The sequence below is a fragment of the Carassius gibelio genome, chromosome A22, assembly GCF_023724105.1.
Source record: "Carassius gibelio isolate Cgi1373 ecotype wild population from Czech Republic chromosome A22, carGib1.2-hapl.c, whole genome shotgun sequence".
In the NCBI taxonomy this organism is placed as follows: Eukaryota; Metazoa; Chordata; class Actinopteri; order Cypriniformes; family Cyprinidae; genus Carassius; species Carassius gibelio.
This window is the reverse complement of record NC_068392.1, coordinates 15,831,065-15,854,169: the sequence shown is the minus strand read 5'-3', so window position 1 is coordinate 15,854,169 and position 23,105 is coordinate 15,831,065. Positions and strand designations below refer to the sequence as shown.

At 38.3% G+C, this 23,105-nt stretch overlaps 2 protein-coding genes across 4 annotated transcripts; both read left to right on the top strand.

Moving 5' to 3' along the window:
* Positions 1–1,597: 1,597 nt before the first annotated feature.
* LOC127942620 (uncharacterized) lies at positions 1,598–19,389 on the top strand. Of its 3 annotated transcripts, none has more exons than XM_052538453.1 (6): positions 1,598–1,849; positions 13,940–14,309; positions 14,429–14,761; positions 14,910–14,984; positions 15,173–15,267; positions 16,045–19,389. In XM_052538453.1, the coding sequence occupies exons 2-6, from the start codon at positions 14,246–14,248 to the stop codon at positions 16,141–16,143; spliced, it is 666 nt and encodes a 221-aa protein (XP_052394413.1). In that variant the 5' UTR covers positions 1,598–1,849; positions 13,940–14,245; the 3' UTR covers positions 16,144–19,389. The 3 variants fall into 3 exon arrangements, 1 of the variants encoding a protein (XP_052394413.1); XR_008149350.1 differs by lacking the exon at positions 1,598–1,849 and adding an exon at positions 6,691–11,233 and having other exon boundaries at positions 11,729–14,309; XR_008149351.1 differs by lacking the exon at positions 1,598–1,849 and having other exon boundaries at positions 6,691–14,309; positions 14,915–14,984.
* Positions 19,390–19,956: 567 nt separating this feature from the next.
* On the top strand, positions 19,957–22,235 carry lsm3 (LSM3 homolog, U6 small nuclear RNA and mRNA degradation associated). The gene is made up of 4 exons (XM_052538454.1): positions 19,957–20,078; positions 20,270–20,380; positions 21,607–21,702; positions 21,899–22,235. The coding sequence occupies exons 1-4, from the start codon at positions 20,058–20,060 to the stop codon at positions 21,977–21,979; spliced, it is 309 nt and encodes a 102-aa protein (XP_052394414.1). The 5' UTR covers positions 19,957–20,057; the 3' UTR covers positions 21,980–22,235.
* The last annotated feature ends 870 nt before the right edge of the window (positions 22,236–23,105 follow it).

Genomic DNA, 23,105 nt, shown 5'->3' with positions numbered 1-23,105 from the left:
CACACAAACGTTTCGGCCGTGTTTCGCCCCTTCTATTTACACTTCGCAAAGAAAGGACGCAGTTCGTTTTTCCTTTTTGTTTAACGAACAGTGGGATTTTGGCTCGATATTTATTTTTGTTTTAATTGTTTAAGGATAACCCTTACGAAAAATAACCATGGTTTTATTATAGTAAAACTGTAGTAACCCATGTTTTTTTTTTTTTGCGTATTGACTCCCATTTGTCTAACCACAGATTTACTACATATACCGTAAACTATGGTTAATATAGCAAAACCATGGTTAATTTGTGGTTAGGTTGAACTATAGTAACCATGGTTTTTTGGTTTCATTTGTAGTAAAACCATGGTTAATTTTCGTAAGGGAAGATAAGCTTTCTGGTGAAGGCTCTGGGGGGTGAACGAAACGTTAGCCTACATGTTTTTAACAACTGACGTGTACGTTAATTCATCTACAATGCGTGTTGAATACAAGTTTAATCGCTCATTTGTTTCAGTTTCAATTTCAAACCAACGTGTCACGTCATTTCAGGAAACGAGATCATTACGTAAACTGAATTTTTACATTTTAATAATTCGCCTCTAGGGGCGATCTTTGAATGTCGTTCAGCAAAATGAGTTATTTTTTTTGCAGTCACTAGTTCATTTAATTTCAAGTTCCCATGAAATAAAAATGTACGTTTTTTGGGTGTTAGCATCAATGTTAGTCTTAAAGAGCCAGTAAGATGAAAATTCTAAGCTTCCTATCACTGTTTATAAGTCCTGTATAACAGGTTTAAATCCATCCAAGGTTAAAAAACATTGTCATTTTGTCAAAATATCTTTTTAAAATCACCTCAATTCTCAGAGATCCCCAAATGGTTTGCGCGAAGCTGTTCAAAAGATTCAGTTTTCTTAAACCATACCTTTCGGTAACATACTGTGTTCTGATTGATCAACTGACATAGTCAGTTTTGATTGGTTGTTCCACACTCAACTTCACGGTAAATAATGCGTTAGCATCTTTTTGGGGAGAATTAGGTCTTATTCCTCTCATCGCGAAACAAACAGTAAAATAAAAAACTTGAATAGTCTCGCTGCTTTTTCTTCTGTGTGGGTGTATTCAAGCCGCGCGCTTCAGTTTGAATCTGAATAGCACGTTCAGTGCGGGGGCGTGGTCACATTAGATATAACGAAGGGAGACGTGAAAAACGGACATTGCGTTTTTTCATATGGATTACTTTATCACAGAATATCTGTGATATTTTCGGCATCACTTATTTAGTTTTAAAGTAGACATGTCAAGCTTTCTATAGATATCTCTCTCATGTCTCTTCGTTGAGTATTTACGGAGTTACACTTCATTTTAATGACGTGTTTGTAAATGAAGATCAGCGCAGACTAAGGATGCAGACAGCACACATACAAAATGGATTTGTTGTACTGCTCTGTTATTGTGGTAAAAATTAATTTTAGCCATTGGTTCTTCTGATCTTCATTCTTTGGCAGTGAAAATAAAACAAACTTGCCTTCACAAAAAACACACTGTCTCCTTGACATGATGCTATCACACCAACCAGAGCGTCTGTGTGTGTGTGTGTGTGTGTGTGTGTGTGTGTGTGTGTGGAGGTGGGGCAGGTCAGAGTTTTGTTTCTCCCAAGACGGTAGGCGGAGATTATTATGCAAAGTGCTCCTAGTGACGTACATAGAGATGGGCAAAAGATTTGAAATCTATAACGACTCGTTTCAGCGATTCAGAGTCGACTCCTTACTTTAGAAGCCAATAACTTTATAAATCGTGTACTTTTTGGTTTAATTACTTTGCACATTGTTTACACTGATGGACAGCTACATCATACACTGTAATACAGGTAATTTTTGATTTCCCATCTGTGTGGTTCTTTAAGGTTATCTATGTGTGCTTCAAAACAGTGACAAATTCTTATTTAGAAGAAGTTTGCAATTCATCTCTGGCCCCCCATGAAACTCTGCCCCCCTGCTTTGATGTCAAACACTTCCTGAATCTCGCTGTTTTGTCGCCTGCAAACGTCAGCAATGGAGGAGATCGCGTTTTTTATCGCAGACGAAGTGGATGTAATCGAAATAGCACTGTTTTGTCATCATGTGCATCAATTCCTTTGTTCTGCTGAACACAATTGGAGGAAATTTAGAAGAATGTTTGCAAACAAGCAGGTTTCTTCCACCATTTCACATCCATAGTTTTTTTCCATACTATGCAATTCACAAAGCTGTTTTGGAGCAAACATTCTTCAGCATGTCTTCCCTTGTTTTAAGCCAGACCCTGACACTTCTCTGATGAAACCACACAAAGATGAGGCATAATGACTAAACAGTCCCTTTAGATATGTATGCGTGCATGTATATTTTTAATGGATTGATTTATTAATTCACACAAACATACAACAGAATAAAGTGAAAATTACAACAAGGAAGAATTCTAATTAAGAGGAAAATTTAATTAAATAAACGTATATCCTAATTCTGAACTTCATTCGGCGTGCTTTGTTTTTGTTTAGTTTGCATGTCAATATAAATAAATAAATGGGTAATATAATTCTTAAAATTAAGAGAAAATGTATCAGTTGACCTTCTCAGCCAATGAGCATGAAGCTGTGTCATCAGTCAGTCATTTCCCATCATGCTTTTGATCTGCGCAGTCGGTGGAGAGCAACTGCGCTCGACTGCTCAATCCGACACAGCCGCCTCGCCATCACGAGAGTTTTTTTCGGTTCGGCGCAGATTTTGCTCATCTCAAACAAGCCTAATATTTATTTGATGGCACGTCATACATCATCTTCTCATCAAATCTTCTGACCAATCAAATGCTCTCTAGAATCCGAAGTGCCCGCCTCTGAAGCGCCGGCTGAGATAATGTTCACGTTGTAGTATTTCCTGTATACAGTGAATTCCTTGTAGTGCACAGAGCAGGTGATAGGAAATGATTCAGACAGTCTAAATATGCTTTTGATTGGTGCAAATGAAGTCTGGTTTTATGTGAACCCTGCAGCGGATTTAAGTCTGATCCGTTGAAATATTTGAACTTCTGCGGTGTATGCGTATAGTGTATGCGACCGCCCGACCGGATGTGATGTATTCTAATCAAAACTATTGCGGGATCAGAATTACCAATGTTTTGTTCACTTTAAAATTATTCTTTTAAAGAATAATTTTCATCTGATTTGTGACAATGCATTCATACATTAATTATATTCATAAAAAATATTCATTTTACCATGGTGAATATGTCGAGGATATGGTTGCTGCACGACCAGTTAGAAAGTTCTGAGCGACTGCCGCTAGAGGGAGAAATGCGACGGTCATTTCCAAATGTCGTGTGCAGTGGAAAGGCGGCTTTATGCTCCGGTCCAGAGACGTGATCGCACAGAGCGGATCATATGTGTGAGTTGCCATTTATTTTAAACTTTTGCAACTACACGGCCTCAGCATGATTATGACCACTATTTTCCTTAACTAAGAGTTTCATATTGAATCTAAGGGGTAATCTATTAGACTGTGGGTGTCAGCTGTGGCTTTACAGAGCTCAACATTAGTGTTGGGTCATTTTGAACAAATCTTTAAAGTGACTTTGAACGAATGAGTCATCTCGGGGAGTGATTCGTTCAGTCACGTATGCGTAACATCCTATGGTTTCTGTATTGAAATTAGTTCACCTCTTTTAAATCTATTTTTACATTTAAGAATGTCACTTCACCTTCTCCCTTTAACAATGAATAGCTATGACTATGAAAACAGGGAGAATAAAAAGTCGGCACACCCAGACTACAAAATGAAAAATTAATAACCGTGTTATCACATTTTAGATGAACTGATGGAGGCCACAATAACATCTGACACCACAATAAGTAACTGATTAAGAGTAAGTTGAAGAGTTACTCACACTGACTGAATGTAATTGATTTTTTTTTTTTGATTTTTTTATGGTTGTACGATGAGCTGGTTTTTAATTGTAAATTTTTTGCTAGATTGACCAATATAATTAGCACAAAAAAAAAATTTCCACAGCATTTTCCACAGTTTTGCTTATATTTACCAAGGGTGCCAATATTTCTGGAGCACACTGTGTGTTTGTGTGTAATATTATCTTCACCACAATGATGACTTACGGCTTTGAAGTTGTGCATTCCTCTAATCATATTTGTTAGTAAAAGCTTAAATATTTGTCTTAAGCATAGAAAACAGTCTTTTAGAGGTTGACCAATAGTCAACTTTACTGATACCGATAGCTAAGTCAGACAACACTGGCTGATAACCGATTAATCAACCAATATTTTTTAATGGATAATGAACAAAAACAAAAATAGTGCTTTACTATAAAAAAAGTACTCTAATACTTTTTAAATAAATATTAGTATTATAGTATTACTGTGATTAATCGCAGTGTTATGCACAAAACTAATAATGCATTCAAAAGTAGTGTATTGTGCACTTTTTCATTTAAAAGTACTGCTATATGAACAAAAGTGCAATAACATTTGGTTTGCAAACACTTTTTAAACAAATAAGGTGCTCTTTACTGCAGTATTCATTTTACATAGTAGCAGTTAAATTAATTCTTGTAAATCTTAACTTATAATATTTATGTTATTTAAAGATAAAACAAGCTATTTGTCACTGTCAGGAAATAAACATTTTCATAGAAAATATTTTATAGTTTGTTTTAGAAAAACAAGTATTGCTCATAGTCCAGACCCTCGATCATAACATTATAACAGGCATATTCATATTAGAGACTTGCACGATCACTGGGCCCATAGCAGCAGTATGCAGCACAGGACAACACTTGGTGTGTGGGTATAAACTTGTCTGTGCGGGATAATAATTAGGGTGTGCTCACACTAGGCAATCTTAACTGTGCCGGAGCTTGTTTGACCCCCAAAGCCTGGTTCGTTTGACTAGTGTGATATTGTAATATTGTGTGTCAAAAGCGATAGATTTGTAAAGCTGTATAATGTGAGAGGGAAGTGTGTTAGCGCATCCCATATGACTCAATATTATAAACCACAAAGTAAAAAAAAAACATTGCACTCCACAATGTTGTGCAAGCACTTCTCTGCCGTCTTCACGGTCTATCAGAAACTTTATATTTGCAATTTACGTTGTGATTACAAGCTTGTTGCATTCTTTTCGGTTAAAAATAACAATGGACAGTGGAATCCAAAATACTTCCAAATTATGGAATATGATTTATGTTTTGGCACCAAGTCAGATTCTGCACTGCCACCGGCCGCATTATCTCCCGCATACAGCTCAATAACGCGATCATTATAAAGGTGTTTAAACAACAATATACTTACACTTGCATGTATTTGACAATTGGAATATCAGATATTTCATTTGTGAATATTCTGAATAAAAAGGAAAAATTACATAAAAGCAGATCATCATTCATTCAGCGCTGTTGCTGCTGCGGTGTGTCATGTGACAAGCAATGACGCGTCACCATGGAAACGCCGCCCCCCCTCACACAATATAGTTCCCACGTCCCTGGTAGTGTGCGCGCGCTGGCTTTAGCGGTGTAATCAAGGGCACTCGTAAAACTGTTGTTTGCGCGGAGAGGGGAAATCTATATCGTCTATATTGTTGCTTTTTTCGATAGTAATATCTTGAAAGTTCATATCTAGATATAGATACGATAACGATATATCGTTCAGCCCTAATGGACGCTACCCAGTAAAAAACTATTGCATGGGTTTTTGCCAACAAAAGATTCAACAAACAGTGCTAATTATTCCGATACAACCGATACATCAGTCAACCTCTAGTGTTTAGGAATATTCCTAGTTCATGGATATAGATGAGAAATGCAGTAGACCGTGTTTATCAAATGCCAATATTAACTTTGCTTTTGCTCATTTGTGCAGATGCTGGGTCGTTTATTTACTTCTACACCTGACATGCAAAGGTTAGTAGGCACAGATCTCAAGTTAAGATACTTGGTTTCTCTTGATGTATTTGGTTTGATGTGGTTTTTGTCATTGTTTATTTCCTAAAATAATCCCCCCCCCCAGTGTCTCTGCAGAATGCTGCAAATAAATTTGATCGTGTTGTGGGAGACTCTGTCACCTTGCCATGCATATATGAGAATCAACAGCCAAGTACTAATGTATTTTGGCGACTCAATGTAAGCATGAGAGTGTTAGATATTATAAATGGCAAACCCATAATGGAAAAGCAGGATGAAATGTTCAAGAATCGAGCAGAAAGTTTTCCTTCAGAATATGCAAAAGGAAACTACTCAATTGAGCTGAAAGATCTGAAGTTGGCTCATGCGGGAAACTACACTTGTTTTTTACAAGAGTCAAATGAGGAAAAGAAGATGCAGCTTTTTGTCAGAGGTACATGGAATACTAAGTACATTTAATAAATTAAATTTTTTTAATTGCATAGCACAGTAATAGTATCATTTCATATCTATACCACACTGATAAATTTACAGAATTGGTTCTCTCTACATTGTACCTTTTTTTTCTTACAGAAAAGCCTGAACAACCAACCGAAAAGCCTGTAAAACCAACAGAAAAGCCTGAAAGACCAACAGAAAAGCCTGAAAAACCAAAAGAAAAGCCTGAGAAACCATATGAACAGCAAAAAAACTCATGCTTCGAAACAAAGTCATTGAAGATTATGACTTTCCTAACTGCTCTACTGGGACTTGCTTTGCACCTTATCTGAGTTTTCCTTCCAGTGCCTGTTACATCTGGTAGTATTTAGTGACCATGACTAGCTGGCTTTGCTTGTGCCACTTGATACTGCAGGTTTTATTCTACATCTCAGTCAATTATTTAAGTGCTTGCTTAAAGGGGGGGTGAAATGCTATTTCATGCATACTAAGTTTTTTACACTGTTAAAGAGTTGGATTCCCATGCTAAACATGGACAAAGTTTCAAAAATTAAGTTGTACATTTGAAGGAGAATTTTTGTTCCCAATATACTACTTCCGGTTTGTCACAAGTTTCGGAAAGTTTTTTTCGAGTATGGCTCTGTGTGACGGTAGATGGAGCGGAATTTCCTTATATGGGTCCTGACGCACTTCTGCCAGAAGAGCGCGCGCTCCCGTATAGCGAGGCTGAGCAGAACAGACAGTTCACTGATCAGAGCGATTCACTGATCAGATCGAGAGCGTAGCGAAAAGTCACAAAAAAAGTGTGTTTTTGGTTGCCAGGGCAAGACAACCCTGCACAGATTACCAAAAAAAAAAAAAAAAACAGCATTAAGGGACCAGTGGATGGAGTTTATTTTTACAGAGCATCAATGGAGTTGTGCAAGTGTTTTTGTTTGTTCCCTGCATTTCGAAGATGCTTGTTCACAAGGCCCAGTTTGACGACGGATTTGCGTATCGTTTATTTCTTAAGGATGATGCAATCCCAAGGAAAAAGGGTCACGATCGTGTGTTGGAACCGCAGGCGGTGAGTAAAACTGCTTCAAATATCTCTGCCTCCTTGTTAGTGCGTCCCCTCCCATGCCAGAGACCCCGGTTCGAGCCCCGCTCTGAGCGAGTCGTTGCTGCTGCTGCTTTCGTTCAGTTTCAGCCTCTGGATCTGATTCTGGATCATAAATAAACGGCTGAATCTGACTGTAAGCCATGGTTTGTTTTGGAGGATGGGTTTTCCCTCACGGTAATGTCACAGCTTCCACATGCTCTCAACGCAAAAGCCTATTCGCGCTCGTGATTCTTAAGCTCCGCCCACACGTCACGCCTCCAGTCGGTCGTGTTTTTCCGGGAAAAATCGGTACAGACTATATTTCTCTTATGAATATAATAAAACTAAAGACTTTTTGGATTTATGAAGGATGCAGTACTACTCTATATGTACTCAAGATTAACAGGATATTGAGTGAAAACGAGCATTTCACCCCCCCTTTAAATATTATATTTTTCTTACAATCCAAAAGAACTGTGGCAAATGTCTCCAAAATGCTTTAAGAAACCTGCAAGCTGCAGTACTTTGTCTCAGTTTCTTCTGTTTCTTCATGTAATCTTAGACAGACTGGATAATGATCAGATCAGATCTCTGTGTGGAGCTCTGGCTGCTGTAAGACTCCTCGTGTAAATAAAAATCTCACTGGATTATTACAATTAACAGCAAAAATAACGTTTGGAAATGTAAACCTATATTTATTACTGGCACACTGCAGCAAAAGATATAATAAACTTAAAACCAGTTTTGTTGGTGTAGATACTAGTGGTTTAAGACTTTTGCACTGTACTATATATGTATTTAAAGTTGTGATTTTTGTATTCATTCAGAGGGTTTTCTCACTGATTACCTGCAGAAAATTTGACTGGCAACCAAAATATTTTTTAGGGAGAAATACTGAGCAGAGGTTGTTTTGTGGAGTTGCTTTTGCATCACCTTCATTATTGTCAACATACAATGTTCACGTTCATAATGGCATTCAATGTGAAGTTTTACACACTAGCAAATAATACAGTAGGTCTACAAACAGAATGAAATCCAGATGATGCGGACAGGTCAAATAAAATTTATAGGGTCTACAGTTGACAAGACAAGTAGTTTTAGATATCTACAAAAAATTTTTATTCTTAGACGGTTTCACCGGGCGCACGCGCCTGGACCCAAGTTAACTTCCGGTCTGTGTTGTGTATATCGGTCTGGCTGCAGTGCCTTCTACAAATGCAGTTAAAGAAGTCAATGTGATGAGTAGACTGAAGTTGGGCTCAGGTGGTTGTGCTGTGGGATGTGTTTCCCATACATTTATTTATTTTTGGAGACTCGCCACAATTTTAAAACTGATCGATTTTCAAAAAGGCTTCATTGAATAAACATGAGTAACGTTACATACTGCACGTTTAATAATAATAATTCCTTACATTTATATGTTTAAACACAAAACGAGGCACAGGTGTTTTTATATCGCTGTATTTCTGAAGGATGACTTGCATGTTATATGCCTATGCCGCGTGTGAGCGTACCAGCTCTGCTTTATTTACACTGTTACTGGAGAAACGTCTCCGGTTACTATCGTAACCTCGGTTCCCTGAGAGGCGGGAACGAGACATTACGTCAGCTAAGACGTATATGGGAACTCTTCCCTTCTCCACTTTCACTGAAATCTTATTGGCTAACGCCAGCTGGGTACAGCTGGCCAATTGATGCAAAGCATGCAAATACTGACGGGTCAGCGAGCAGTATAAAATGCATGGGCGCGAAAATTACGTCTGAATCACGACTGAACGCTAGTCTTCTATTTATTTCTATTTAATGGTGCTCGCGTCTCAGTAAGTGTGTTCAGCACTCGAGAGTGCAGAACGTCCCGCTTGTTAGGGTCCCCGCAGCGGCCACACATGAAGGTTCCACAGTTTGGGGCTGGGGTGCTATATTGTGTCAATCGCCTGAGACAGCAGGTCCTGTCTGAGGGGGATTCGCCATGGGGGAGCCATCACTAACTCTCTCAGGTCCGCGAACCAGGGCTGAATCGGCCAGTTCAGGGCCACAAGTAAAACTGCCGCTCTCTCCTCCCTGATTTTGCACAACACAGGCAGAATCTTCAACGGAGGGAACGTGTAAGCCTGGCTTCCGGCCAACGCGATGTCAGAGCATCTCCCGGCAGGGGGGAGTGAGATAGCGAGAAGAACGTCTTACAGTGTGTGTTCTCGCTCGTGACAAACAAATCCACTTCCTCCCTCCCAAATCATTACATCTGATCCTGGTTGAAGCCTCCATCTTCTTGAGGAATCCCGTTCCTCGAAAGCATGCTCACTCCATGGTTCAAAGTGCGACGCTCTTATGGAAATTAAGTGTCGGTCTGCCCACAACAGGAGACTCGCTGCCTGTCTGAACAGAGCTCTGGAGCGCACGCCGCCCTGGCGATTTATGTTCGAGACCACAGACGTGTTGTCAGTTAGAATCAGTACATGTTGCCGCTCCAATTTCGACCGAAAGGCGTGCAGGGATAAGGACATGTACCGCTTCCAATTCCAAACGGTTTATGTGCCACCTTCTCTGTGACTCCAACCACACTCCAACCACGCTCTGCTCCCCAGCCTGAAGTAGATGCGTTCGTAGAGAAAAGAACTCCTGAGCTGAACATATCCGGGCTGTTCCTCGGTCTCAGAGTGCTGACGCAACTGTGAATGACCGTATGTACTTGTGGACCGAAGACCACGACCTCGGCGGAACTTGAGTTACAGCCAAAAATGTAGCGGCCGCAATGTAGCAGACCCAGATGGCACACTGAAGAAGCCGCCGCCATCAATCCCAGAAGCCTCTGAAATTCCCTCAGTGAAAACGACCTGCCCGGTCTGAAACAGCGCAGAGTCGATGAAATGCTCTAGAGAGAGATGGGCTCGTATGGTGTTGGCACTCTCGCTCCCTCGCGAGGCCATTATAATCATAGGTTGTGGCTCTGCACTGTTCTGAGACAGTGACACAGTGTTGAGTGTAAGAGGAAGTAAAGCTCTTTTCTTTATTGTATACATGCTTTTATTGTGGAACTCACACAAACAGCATTTAAACACACATAGCAATCGTCGCCCGAAGGAAATGGGGGACATGATGCATTTGAACATGGCGCTTGGGGGCGGGGCCTCCCGGGCACTCACTCTTTCACCGTCAGGGAGGCGGCTCGATGGCGCGCTGGCTCTCTCGCGGCGTGGGGTCCTCAACTGACCCTGACGTTTCCTCTCAGGCTCTTACCACTGCTTGTTTCGGTCGAAACGAGCGTCCGGTTCAGAGCGGGGTGCCACGGCGGGCTATTTAGCTGGTCTTAGAGCCTGACGAGGTGCGTAAGAGCAAAACCTCGCAGATGAAGGCTGGAGTGAGCGACGGGTCATCACGCGGCTCATCGCCTTGGCGCGCTTTCCGCGTCTCTGAGAAAAGCTCCATGAAGTCACCAAAGAGGCCGGAGGGAGCAACTGGAACGTTTAGGAGCGTCCTACGGTCCGCGTCTTCCAGGACAGCTAGGGTAAGCCATAGGTGCCTGTAAGGATGACCATGAGCCCCATGAAATGGCGGAGTAGAGCGCTAGTAGCCATCAGCGCGAGATCAGTTGCCGTGCCCAGATCCCTGATGACGTCAGCGCTACTGTGCTGCCGTCTGCCTGAAACACCTTGAGTAGCCCTGGCATGAAGAGCAGAAGCTGCCTTCCCTCAGAAGTATAGGCTTTGTCCGTCTAAGGGCCGTAAACTGCACGGCTTGGAAGGCAGGCTGTGGTCCGAACCAAATGCAGAGGGAGACGGGCACAGGTGTGCGGTAACAGTCTCCTCGACGGGGGGGATTTGTGTTTTCATGGCCTGCGTAGCAGAGTGGGTGCGCGCCAATTGGGGTGCAGCCCACGACTTCACCAAGAGCTCTTGCATGCCTCAATGCCGTCTGGTAGCAGCTCGACTGGAGGAGCCACGAATCCAGTTACCTTTCACAGGCTCGTCAGGTGTGTTGTAAGTGAGACCCAGCTCCGTGACGGCCTTTCTGAAGACCCTGATGAGCTCCTCCTGGAGGTCTGCAGGGCCCTCTTGGTCTGGGAGGTCTTTTTCCCCAACCTTTTCTGACGTCGAAAGCAACATGGAGTCGTTTTCCTCGCCAGCTCCGAAGAGGACGAAGTTCGCAGGGCAGAAGCTATTGTCCACCACGCCGACGTAAAACACGTCTTCGGGCGGGGCCTCTTTCCCACTGTTTTCCGTGCCACTCTGGCTCTGAGGGCGCGCACTGGCAGCTCGGAACAGTGGGCGCACGTGTGGTCCGTGTGAGAATCCCAGGCAGGTCACACAGAACTGGTGAAGGTCAGAATTTAGCATTAGCAGCCATCGGATGCGGAGAGGGAAAACAGGGTGAGTAGTCCTCTATTGCAACTTCCACGATGACTTAGATAAGACTTCTAGCGTGAAGAAAGAGATTCTGATGGAATTTTTGCGCCCATGCATTTTATACTGCTCGCTGACCCCTCAGTATTTGCATGCGACGCGTCAATTGGCCAGCTGTCCCCAGCTGGCGTTAGCCAATAAGATTTCAGTGAAAGTGGAGAAGGGAAGAGTTCCCATATACGTCTTAGCTGACGTAATGTTGAGCTACCGCCTCTCAGGGAACCTCTATTTCTCGCGCTTTATGTCTATGCTTTAAAACATCTCCTACTGGCAAAGAATGAATTTGCATTTTCATTAAGTCCGCCTGATCCACACAGAAAACATATTTTGTTTGTTATCAAAAAACATCTACTCTAGAGGGACTTGGCTGTTGTTATTGATTCTATTTGGAAGTCTACCGGAAGTTAAGTTAGGTCCACAAAAGCGGGCATGCACAGTAACGTTTGTTTATGTTGTTGCCGTTGAAACCATCTATACTGGGTGCAATGTATATTAGTTACAGTATGTAAGCTTCATCATAATTTTATAATGTTCTGTAATTACAGATTTTGGAGAGCACCTGCTGGTGGCTTCCCCAAACAGCAAAGATAGAGATTTTCTCACAACCCCTGATATGAATATGCGCTCAATGATATTGTGATTTTGGCTGTAATATAAAGTACAGATTCCACCGCAATATCATTCCATTCAAAAAAATGAGTTGGTGTTTTACAGATCATTAAAATACCTGGAAAACAAAAGGCTCTTTGTGTGGTTGTTTGTTACTCTTGTAGTTTAACACTATAGTGTTTTACACAAATGATTTTGTCATTCTAAAAAGGATCATAGAAAGTTTGTAAAGTTTTTGAGAAAACCCCAAATAGTAGGAACAATGGATCCATACATGTTTAAAGAGCCAGATAAGATGAAAATTCTAAGCTTCCTATCACTTTTTATAAGTCCTGTACATTAGGTTTAAATCCATCCAAGGTTAAAAAAACATTGCCATTTAGTCAAAATATCATTTTAAAATTACCTCAATTCTCAGAGATCCCCAAACGGTTCGCGCGAAGCTGTTCAAAAGATTCAGTTTCCTTAAACCCCACCTTTCGGTAGCATACTGTGTTCTGATTGGTCAACTAACATAGTCAGTTTTGATTCGTTGTTCCGCACACAACTTCATGGTAAATAATGCGTTAGCATCTTTTTGAGGTGAATTCCTCTCATCGCGAAGCAAACAGTAAAACAAAAAACAGTCTCGCTGCTTTTTCTTGTTTCTTGTGTGGGCCTATTCAAGCCGCACGCTTCAGTTTGAATCTGAATAGCGCGTTCAGCGCGGGGGCGCGGTCACATTAGATATAATGAAGGGAGATGTGAAAAACGGACATCGCATTGTTTTCATATGGATTACTTTATCACAGAATATCTGTTAGCAGCACTTGTTACACTTCATTTTAATGATGTGTTTGTAAATGAAGATCAGCACAGAGAAAGGCTGCAGACAGCACACATACTGATAAGACGCTAGGGAGAAAACAAACACATAACTTGATAATCATACTTCGCGTTGTGATTCGGAGATGCTTGTTGGTCTAAATAAAGTTGGTAATGAACCCTCTTTTATGGCCAAACGCTTTGAAAATCCCGCCTTGTACTCACCGCGATTAGAAAAGCAGTCATCAGTGAAATGTTGTGAACACAACAAAAGGGATTTGTTGTACTGCTCTGTTATTGTGGTAAAAATGAATTTTAGCCATTGGTTCTTCTGATTTTCATTCTTTGGCAGTGAAAATAAAACAAACTTGCCTTTACGATTAAAAACACACTGTCTCCTCGACATGATGCTATCACACCAACCAGAGTGTCTGTGTGGGGGGGTGGGGCAGGTCAGAGTTCCGTTTCTCCCAACACGGTAGGCGGAGATTATCATGCAAAGTGTTCCTAGTGACGTACATAGATATGGGCAAAAGATCTGAAATCTATAACGACTCGTTTCAGCGATTCAGAGTCGACTCCTTACTTTAGAAGACAATAACTTTATAAATCGTGTACTTTTTGGTTTAATTACTTTGCACATTGTTTACACTGATGGACAGCTACATAATACACTGTAATACAGGTAATTTTTGATTTCCCATCTGTGTGGCTCTTTAATGATCCTTTATTATCAGTCAAAAAATGTTTTCATTATTTTTCTTTTGTAAAGAAAAAAAAAAAGGCAGTTCATAGTTGTACAAAGGACATTTTGATATCTTTAAAGTACAGCTGGCTCTGGCTCTGCCCCGATATGGCATTTAACTAGAAAAAGGGATGAATAAATAAAGTGCTGTGTGAGCATGTTCATCTCTGACTTCCCCTCTGGTGTGTGTGGTCGAGGTTTCATCTAAAGCTCAGTGATGTTTCCGCTCACAGTAAGAGATATTGAATGATCACAGTTACAGAAGATATTCATCTGGATCACACGATGAAGATCATCCAGCTTCAGATCTGTGAGTTTATCACATCATATTTGATTATTAAATGTTGTTATTATTATTATTATTATTATTATTATTATTATTATTATTATTTAAAGTCTTAATAAATATGTATTTTCTTTTACTCATAGGTCTGTTCATGTGGTCTCAAGTCACAGAGAGTTTAACAAACACAGCAGTAACTTTAGGAGCTGATGTGATTATAAGCTGTGATCTTGATATAGAGGAGATTTACTGGTTCAGACAGAAATCACCGGATCCTCCAGAGTTGATCTTACGCACTTTCAGTAGCATAGAAGGAGCAGCTCAATATGAAAACATAATATTCAAACTCATATACTCAGTGAAAACTAACAGTAGTCTGTTCATCAGAAATATCACCGCTGATGAATTAGGAGTTTATTATTGTGTGAAAACTAGTGAACCACAAAAATTCAGCAACGGCACCAAAATCAACATCAGCGGTGAGTTGTTTTCTCTCTCTCTCTCTCTCTCTCTCTCTCTCTCTCTCTCTCTATATATATATATATATATATATACACATAACTATTCATTTGAAAAAGAATAATTGAATTAAAAATCTATTCATTACATGATCAAATGATGCTCTAGAACAGGAGACACCATGGAGAATCCTGACCATCACTTCTCTCCTGCTGAATGTGCTTCTGATCACGGCATTGATAGGTTTGTTTTTTTTTTATCTGTGTTTAGATTAAGGTCTCATTAAACTTGCTATACACGTAGGCATACTCTAGATCTGTTTAAATGTGCTCATTTGAACAATATCCTTCCTTATTTTGTTGTTGTTGTCATTTTTTTTAACAGTCACATGTTGTTATGATACAGTTATGTGTCATTTACTTTCATTTCAGGTTTGGGAAAGAAATATCTTCAGGCAAGAAGATTTAAAAATAATTCAGAGAACCCCCAAAGTACCACAGTAGCTCAGTACTCTACCGATTCAATGGTAAGACTAATAGTTTTTAATCCGCTTAATTAGCCTTTTCAAACAATATGATAATAATATGAATTGTGCTAAACTATTACACTATTATTGCACTTAAAAAAAAAACATTAACACATGACATGTCTTATGAGTCTTTATGCAATACTCATTAGGCAGTTGTGACATTCTGTAGTCACATAATAGTAAGTAATGACCGCTAAAATACACGTGACTGTTGTACATTGCACCATTCAGAGTTATTACAGAAAACAAAAACTAAAATCATACATTTAAAACCATTGTGTTACAACATTAACTGGAATAAATACATACGTCAAGCAAATATTTTCCATTTTCTTTTCATTTAACGTGATGTAATAAGTCAAACTAAAATAAAAATGAATAAAAACTATAGACGTATTAAAAAAAAACATAAAAATAACAAACACCACGAAATTACGAACCATTAATCCAAAATAAATGACGATTAATAAAATAAATTAATAAAAATAAATTAATAAAAGCTACAATAGTATCTTAAAGATAATAAAATAACTCTGGTGCTAGTTTCATGTCTCTCATATAACTTGGTACCCTCTTTGTCAGATAGTCATAGGTCAAATCCATATTTGATGTCCATTTAGTAAAGTATTTGGTAAGACATTCTGATTTATAGCTAAATAAACCTGTTCCTAACGTTAAAGTTAGGTTCCAGATCCCACTGTGAGCATTTCTTTTCTGATAATGCCTGACTGTACATTATTCCTTACATTCATTGCTAATATCTTAATTTTTCAGTATGCTACGGTTGATTTCTCCACGCACCCCCGAGAAAACAGGTCTTGCCCGGAGCAGGCCATCTACTCTCTTCTCCAACCAGTAAAAATTATGAAGTAACATGCAATATAAATATAATGTAAATATACAGATATATATTAAAGTTCATTTAACATTTGTGTACTTACATTTGTGGGGTCTCATAGATTGACATGTATTCTACAATGTTTAAAATGGTAAACGTGTGTGTGTGTATGTCTAATATATATATATATATATATATATATATATATATATATATATATATATATATATATATATAATTTTTGACTGCTGTTGTTTAATATTTATATGAAGTTTTATTGTTCAAAAAAACGCTAAATGTAGTGGACACTGGGGATATTTGTCACAAGAGGAAGTGTTCACCAGAGTATCTCAGTTATGAAGTTAAAAGGTGTTTTTTTTTGACGTGTGGTTTAACTGTGAAGCTGAGTTGTGCTGTGAAAACAAGAGTATTTTATATGTTGGTGTTTTTATTTTTTTTTATTTATTTTTTTTTATGTCTAATGTATGTTTGCTACTATATGAATTGTTTTGTTTTTAAATAAGCAGATATAATTCTGTGATATATATATATATATATATATATATATATATATATATATATATATATATATATATATATATATATATATATATATATATATATATATATATATATATAATGCTCTTGTCTGTTGAAATGTCCCAGTTTTGAATGGAGATCTTGCTTTCACAGCTCTTGCTTTAGCAGTGAGTTGCATGTAAACCACAGGGTTTTGAGGTTTCTTGGAGCTGAAGCAGCTTCTTAAGAAGTTTCATGAAACTTCACACAATGAATAATCCTTAATCTTGAACCATCAGCATTTCTAAAGATAACGCTGATAATTACAAGTCAGTTTTCTGCTAATATTTTGTTTCATAAAATGTAATGCACAGCTGGAAATCACAGGTGTACAGTATGTACTAAAAATATTTTGTAATGTTGATCGGTTTATAATATTTTTGTAAATGTTAAAAAGTCTCTTCTGCACAGTGTTTTTCATTTTTTCACTCGACTGTCAGCTCTGAGTTTAGTTCTACTCATAGATTACTTTTGTTTACTTTTATACTTTTTTAAATTTCACATTTTACATTTCTGAAGATTATTTATATATATATATATGTATGTCATTGGTTGGGTTTTGAACAAATATATATGTGGTCAGAGCAAACCTCCTGTAACTTCCTCTTGTGGGGAAGTTTGAAAGTCATGCCGAAGTATTTTAACAAGTTCATGCAGCTTCTTCTCGGAGTACTTCATAAATATATATAAAAATTGTATTTGATGTGCTTTTGTTAATGAATACATTTATGAAGTTTTATGATGCAATTATAATGCAATTTGCTTTGTGTGTGTTTTATTTCATAGATGTGCTCACATGGTGTTGAGCTGCTGAGATTTTAACAGATTTGGGCATATTTGATTTCTGCCTGATGATTTATTTATTTATTTATTTATTTTTCAGACAGATGTCTGTATAGCCGGGCTGAAATCCAAACAACACAATCCCAAAATATAGATCTTTGGTTTTGTTTAATACTGTAGATGATTCAATTGAAATCAGGGCAAACTTTCTTCAGTTAGCCTCCAACTATATAATAGGTTCTCTGGTTAAGCTACATCTGCACAGCTTTGCGCACCTGTGGCTAACACCTCTATAAATATGTTTACCTCATGTAAAGCCTTTATACTTAAGAAAAATGTTCCACTGGTCTTGCTTGTGTTGCAAGCAATGGACCACAAAGTCTTTTCGAGACCTTGGACCACAAAACCTTTTCGAGACAGTGTAAAGATTTTCCATTTGATGTTATTATAAATCCCTTTCTTATAGTTTTTTTTTTTTTTTTTTAATCTCAATAGTTGTTAAATTGTTTTAAAAAAAAATTGTGCATTGAGCAAAAATAAGATTTATGTTTAGCATATTTACTGTATATTGTGCTTTTTGTGTGTTTATATTGTATATTGTGTGTATTGTATTTTTAGAGTGTTTGCTCATCTGCAGTACGTCTAAATCAGTATCAGATGTCAAGTAGATGTTTAGAAGATGTCTTTAAGATGTTTGAGATTAAGAATGAATGTAGAACTGACATCTTATCTTAGAGGTGTCTATCAGATGTTTGGACAGATGAAGATGAAGGGATCTTTATAAGACATTTTGCACACGTACCCGTGCTATCTGGGTTATGGGTTGTATTGGTTCTTTGTATGAAAATTACTGCAGCATGCGGCGTGGCATGGAGTCAATCAGTCTGTGGCACTGCTCAGGTGTTATGAGAGGCCAGGTTGCTCTGATAGTGGCCTTCAGCTCTTCTGCATTCTTGGGTCTGGCATATTGCATCTTCCTCTTCACAATACCCCATAGATTTTGTATGGGGTTAAGGTCAGGCGAGTTTGCTGGCCAATTAAGAACAGGGATACCATGGTCCTTAAACCAGGTACTGGTAGCTTGGGCACTGTGTGCAGGTGCCAAGTCCTGAAGGAAAATGAAATCTGCATCTCCATAAAGTTGGGCAGCAGCAGGAAGCATGAAGTGCTCTAAAACTTACTGGTATACGGCTGTGTTGACCTTTGACCTCAGAAAACACAGTGGACCAACACCAACAGATGACATGGCACCCCAAACCATCACTGACTGGAAACTTTACACTGGACCTCAAGCAACGTGGATCGTGTGCCTCTCCTCTCTTCCTCCAGACTCTAGGACCCTGATATCCAAAGGAAATGCAAAACTGACTTTCATCAGAGAACATAACTTTGGATCACTCAGCAGCAGTCCAGTCCTTTTTGAAGCGAGACGCTTCTGACGCTGTCTGCTGTTCGAGGGTGGCTTGACACAGGAATGCGAAGCTGAAACCCATGTCTTGCATACGTCTGTGTGTAGTGGTTCTTGAAGCACTGACTCCAGCTGCAGTCCACTCTTTGTGAATCTCCCCCACATTTTTGAATGGGTTTTGTTTCACAATGCTCTCCAGGGTACGGTTATCCCTATTGTTTGTACACTTTTTTTTCTACCACATCTTTTCCTTCCCTTTGCCTCTCTATTAATGCATTTATCAATGGATAGGGTGTCAAATGGTTGATTTGTAATTAGAAATTAGAACTAGACTGAGAGACCATTTAAAGGCTTTGCTTTTTGAGTTAAGAAGCTGATTAGAGCTTGGCACCAGGTGTCTTCACTATTGAACCTTTTCACAATATTCAAATTTTCTGAGATACTGAATTTGCGATTGTCCTTAGTTGTCAGTTATAATCATCAAAATGAAAATAAATAAACATTTGAAATATATCAGTCTGTGTGTAATTAATGAATATAATATACAAGTTTCACTTTTTATTATATTCTAATTATATGACCAGCATCTGTTTATATACACACACAAATACATAGCCCACATACATACATATATTTATATAGGCTACTGTTGGGTAATAATTGCCCCACTCTCAGTGATTTCAGTCACTACCCCTTAAATTTCTGTGCACAGCCTTGTTGGTATGTTTTTTTTTTTTTTTTTTCGCCTTTTATTTACCAAGTTAGCAATGCCACATCAGTGCACATTATTCCAAGGGCCTTTGCGATTAGACATGAAAATGTATTGGGTCAAAGCGTTACTTTTCTCACCGCTGGAGGGAATGGACCAATCAACGACGATTGTGATTGTGAACAAGGATGTTAAAGATGTTTAAGGATAGGTTTCTAGAAAGATTTATTTTCATTTATATATCAGTTACACCGTACTTGAAATTTATAGATGTAAAATATCACACTTTGTTTTGTTTACAAATGTGTCCTGTAAGAAAGAATCAGTCCAAAAATCTGAATGCCTCTCAATGACTCATGTTTCCGGGCCATGCAGCGCCCCCTGGAGGAACAGCTCGGTCTGACAGGAAACACTTCCTCGCCAATCATCTCTGGGAGACAAGCGAAAAGCATTTCGGGTAACTTTGAAAGATGGCGGACGACGCGGAGCAGGTATGCTGTTTAGTTTCTATAAGCGAGTGTATATCTTTATTAGTTTGATAACCGCGGAGCTCAGACGTCGGGCGTTTTATGTATGTCTCACTGAACACACGAGAATGTCGAGGCAGTTTATAACCAGCAGCTCTTGTTGGTCATATGGATAATTTCATCAGTTTTACTGGAACATAATAATTATTTTGCAGCAACAAACCAGTAACACAGTAGAAGAGCCCCTGGATCTGATCCGGCTGAGTCTGGATGAGCGGATCTACGTCAAGATGAGGAACGACAGAGAGCTGCGCGGCAGACTGCACGTGAGAGACTTTCTGTGCTCTTCTCTTGCTATTGCAGGGCTTTGCAATGATATGATTGGGGGCCACCGAGTTTCAGATGTTTCCAGAACTTAATTGCCTTTTCTTTGTATCTTTAAGATTAGAGGATATTTGCCTAATTCTGCCCTGCATGTGTTATTTGTTTGTTGCAAGTTCAAATTGCTTTATTAGCATGGCATTTGAGTTACAGTATTGCCAAAGCATTTAAATACAGAATAAAATATAGTTACATCATCAAAACAAAAGGAGACAATAAATGAGTAATGAATGAGAGAAAAATAGATCAATACAATAAAAATAACAGCAGATAATATTTCTAATATTAATAATTATTTATATTATATACAATTAAGAATATCAAATAAATCAGTTGAACACAATAAATTATCAATTTCATATAGTGTGTATGGTGAATAAATATTTAGCTGCTAGTTTGACTGCCATCTCATTCTCTCCAAATATAAAGTGTAGTTTCTCTGAGTCATTTAGAGACGAGAAGGAACGATTCAAAGCTTCAAACTGTGCTCTGTGGAAGAATGTTTCTCTTGTAGTGCTGTATTTGGGGCAGACCAGGAGGAAGTGTTTCTCATCCTCCGTTTGATTCAGCTCACAGTGTTTGCACGGTCGCTCTTCTCAGTGTCCAGGATTTTTTATGTCTACCGATCTCTATTTCCAAATCATGATCACGGTCGATATTTTGAAAGGATTTGTCTTTCTTTTAATTGCATGATTGATAAATAATTTTAGTAGTTAATCCAGTTTTGTGGTTCTGTTCAGGGCCGAATAACACTGGAGTTTGGTTTGGAGATCAAATTCATGCTCTCTCTCTCTCTCTCACTCACTCACTCACTGATTCATTCAGCAGCCCGTCTGTACTGATGAACAGATCTCATTCCGAACAACACCATGTTAACGAAAGATAATCTTTTTTTTTTTTAAATCTCATTTTTTTTTTTTTTTTTTTATCGTTTAAAAAATCCTGAAAAAGTATCACAGGTTATAAAATACATATTAAGAGGCACAACTCTTTCCAACACTGATAATAAATCATCATATTATTCTGATTTCTGAAGATCATGTGACACTGAAGACTGGAGCAATGATGCTGAAGATTACATTTAGAAATATATTAAAATACAAATAAACGTATTTAAATATGGTAATAATATTGTACAATTGTTTTTTTTTTCTGTATTATTCCGCATTAGGCCTATGACCAGCACTTAAACATGATCCTCGGAGATGTTGAAGAGACCGTGACGACTGTGGAAATCGATGAAGAGACGTATGAGGAGATTTACAAGGTAACTGCGATTTAAATTTTAACGCAAGCGACCAATCCTAATTGGTTTTGCATCAGTCTGTTGTAAACATCATCCATATTCTGTTTTCAGTCTGTTCAGAGAATTTGAATTGTCATTTAGTTTAATATTGGTGATAAATAGCAAGTAAAACAAAACTCCAAAATGAATGAAGTGTTGTTGACCTGTTGTTTTGCAGTCGACGAAGCGTAACATCCCCATGCTGTTCGTTCGAGGCGATGGAGTCGTGTTGGTGGCTCCGCCGCTGAGGGTCGGATAACTAACTTGGCTTGTACGCAATTATGCTTTTTGGACTCTAAATTCTTCAAGTGGATTTTGAAGTGGATGACGTTTTTCGTTTTTGGAAGCACAAAGCTGAAAATCTGTTTATTTTGCAAAGCTGAACTTTTGCTTTATGTTTTGGAAGCCCTTAATGGCAGTTCATTTGCACAACGTGTTTAGTGACTCATTAAAATGATTGAAGCTCAATGTTTTCAAATGGCTTTCACTAATGTAATAAAATCTTTGTTATGGTTTGTCATGCAGAAGTCTTTCTACAAAACATCACAATAAGCATCATTAACTCAACACTGAGACATTAGAACAATTTATTTTGTTTGTTTTTTTGTATGATTGATGTCATGATGGGATATTATCATGGGAGTTAATACATTTCTTTAAAAGACAAGCATTTTTTATAATACTACAAAGTTTGGATTTAAGATGTTTTTAAATGCAGCAAGAACAGTTGCTAAATACTATTACAGACAATACTGATTTTTATTGTTACATTTTCCTCATTACTGATCAGAAATCATTCTAATAAGCTGATTTGCTGCTTAATTATTTTGAGATTTTTCATGATTTTCATTTTTTTCATGATTCTTTTGATGAAAAGAAAGTTAAAAAGTAATCATCTGCCATATACATTTTCAGTAACATTATAAATAGTTTTACACCATTTTAATCCGTTTAATGCATCCTTGCTGAATCTGAGATTAATCTAGACATTTGATTGGTAATGTATGATGTTTCATATCTACAAAAATGTTAAGCAGCACAACTGTTTTCAACACTGATAATAATGTTTCTTGAGCACCAAAAATTAGCAATTAAAGGTGCAATGTGTAATATTTTACAACAATCTATTTACAGAAATGCAATATAATATTCATAACTATGTTTTCAATTGTGCTTGAAGACCTAACTTAATGATTAGTTATATTTTTATTACCTTAGATTGAGCAATTTTTATTTACGTACACCGGGGGTTCCCTTACACGGAAGTCGCCATGTTTGTACAGTAGCCCTAAACGGACAAACTGCTCTACAGAGCGCGTTTCGTAACTTTGTTGTTCATGCGAATAAAACACTGACACAATTATGAACAAGTACCTTAACATTAG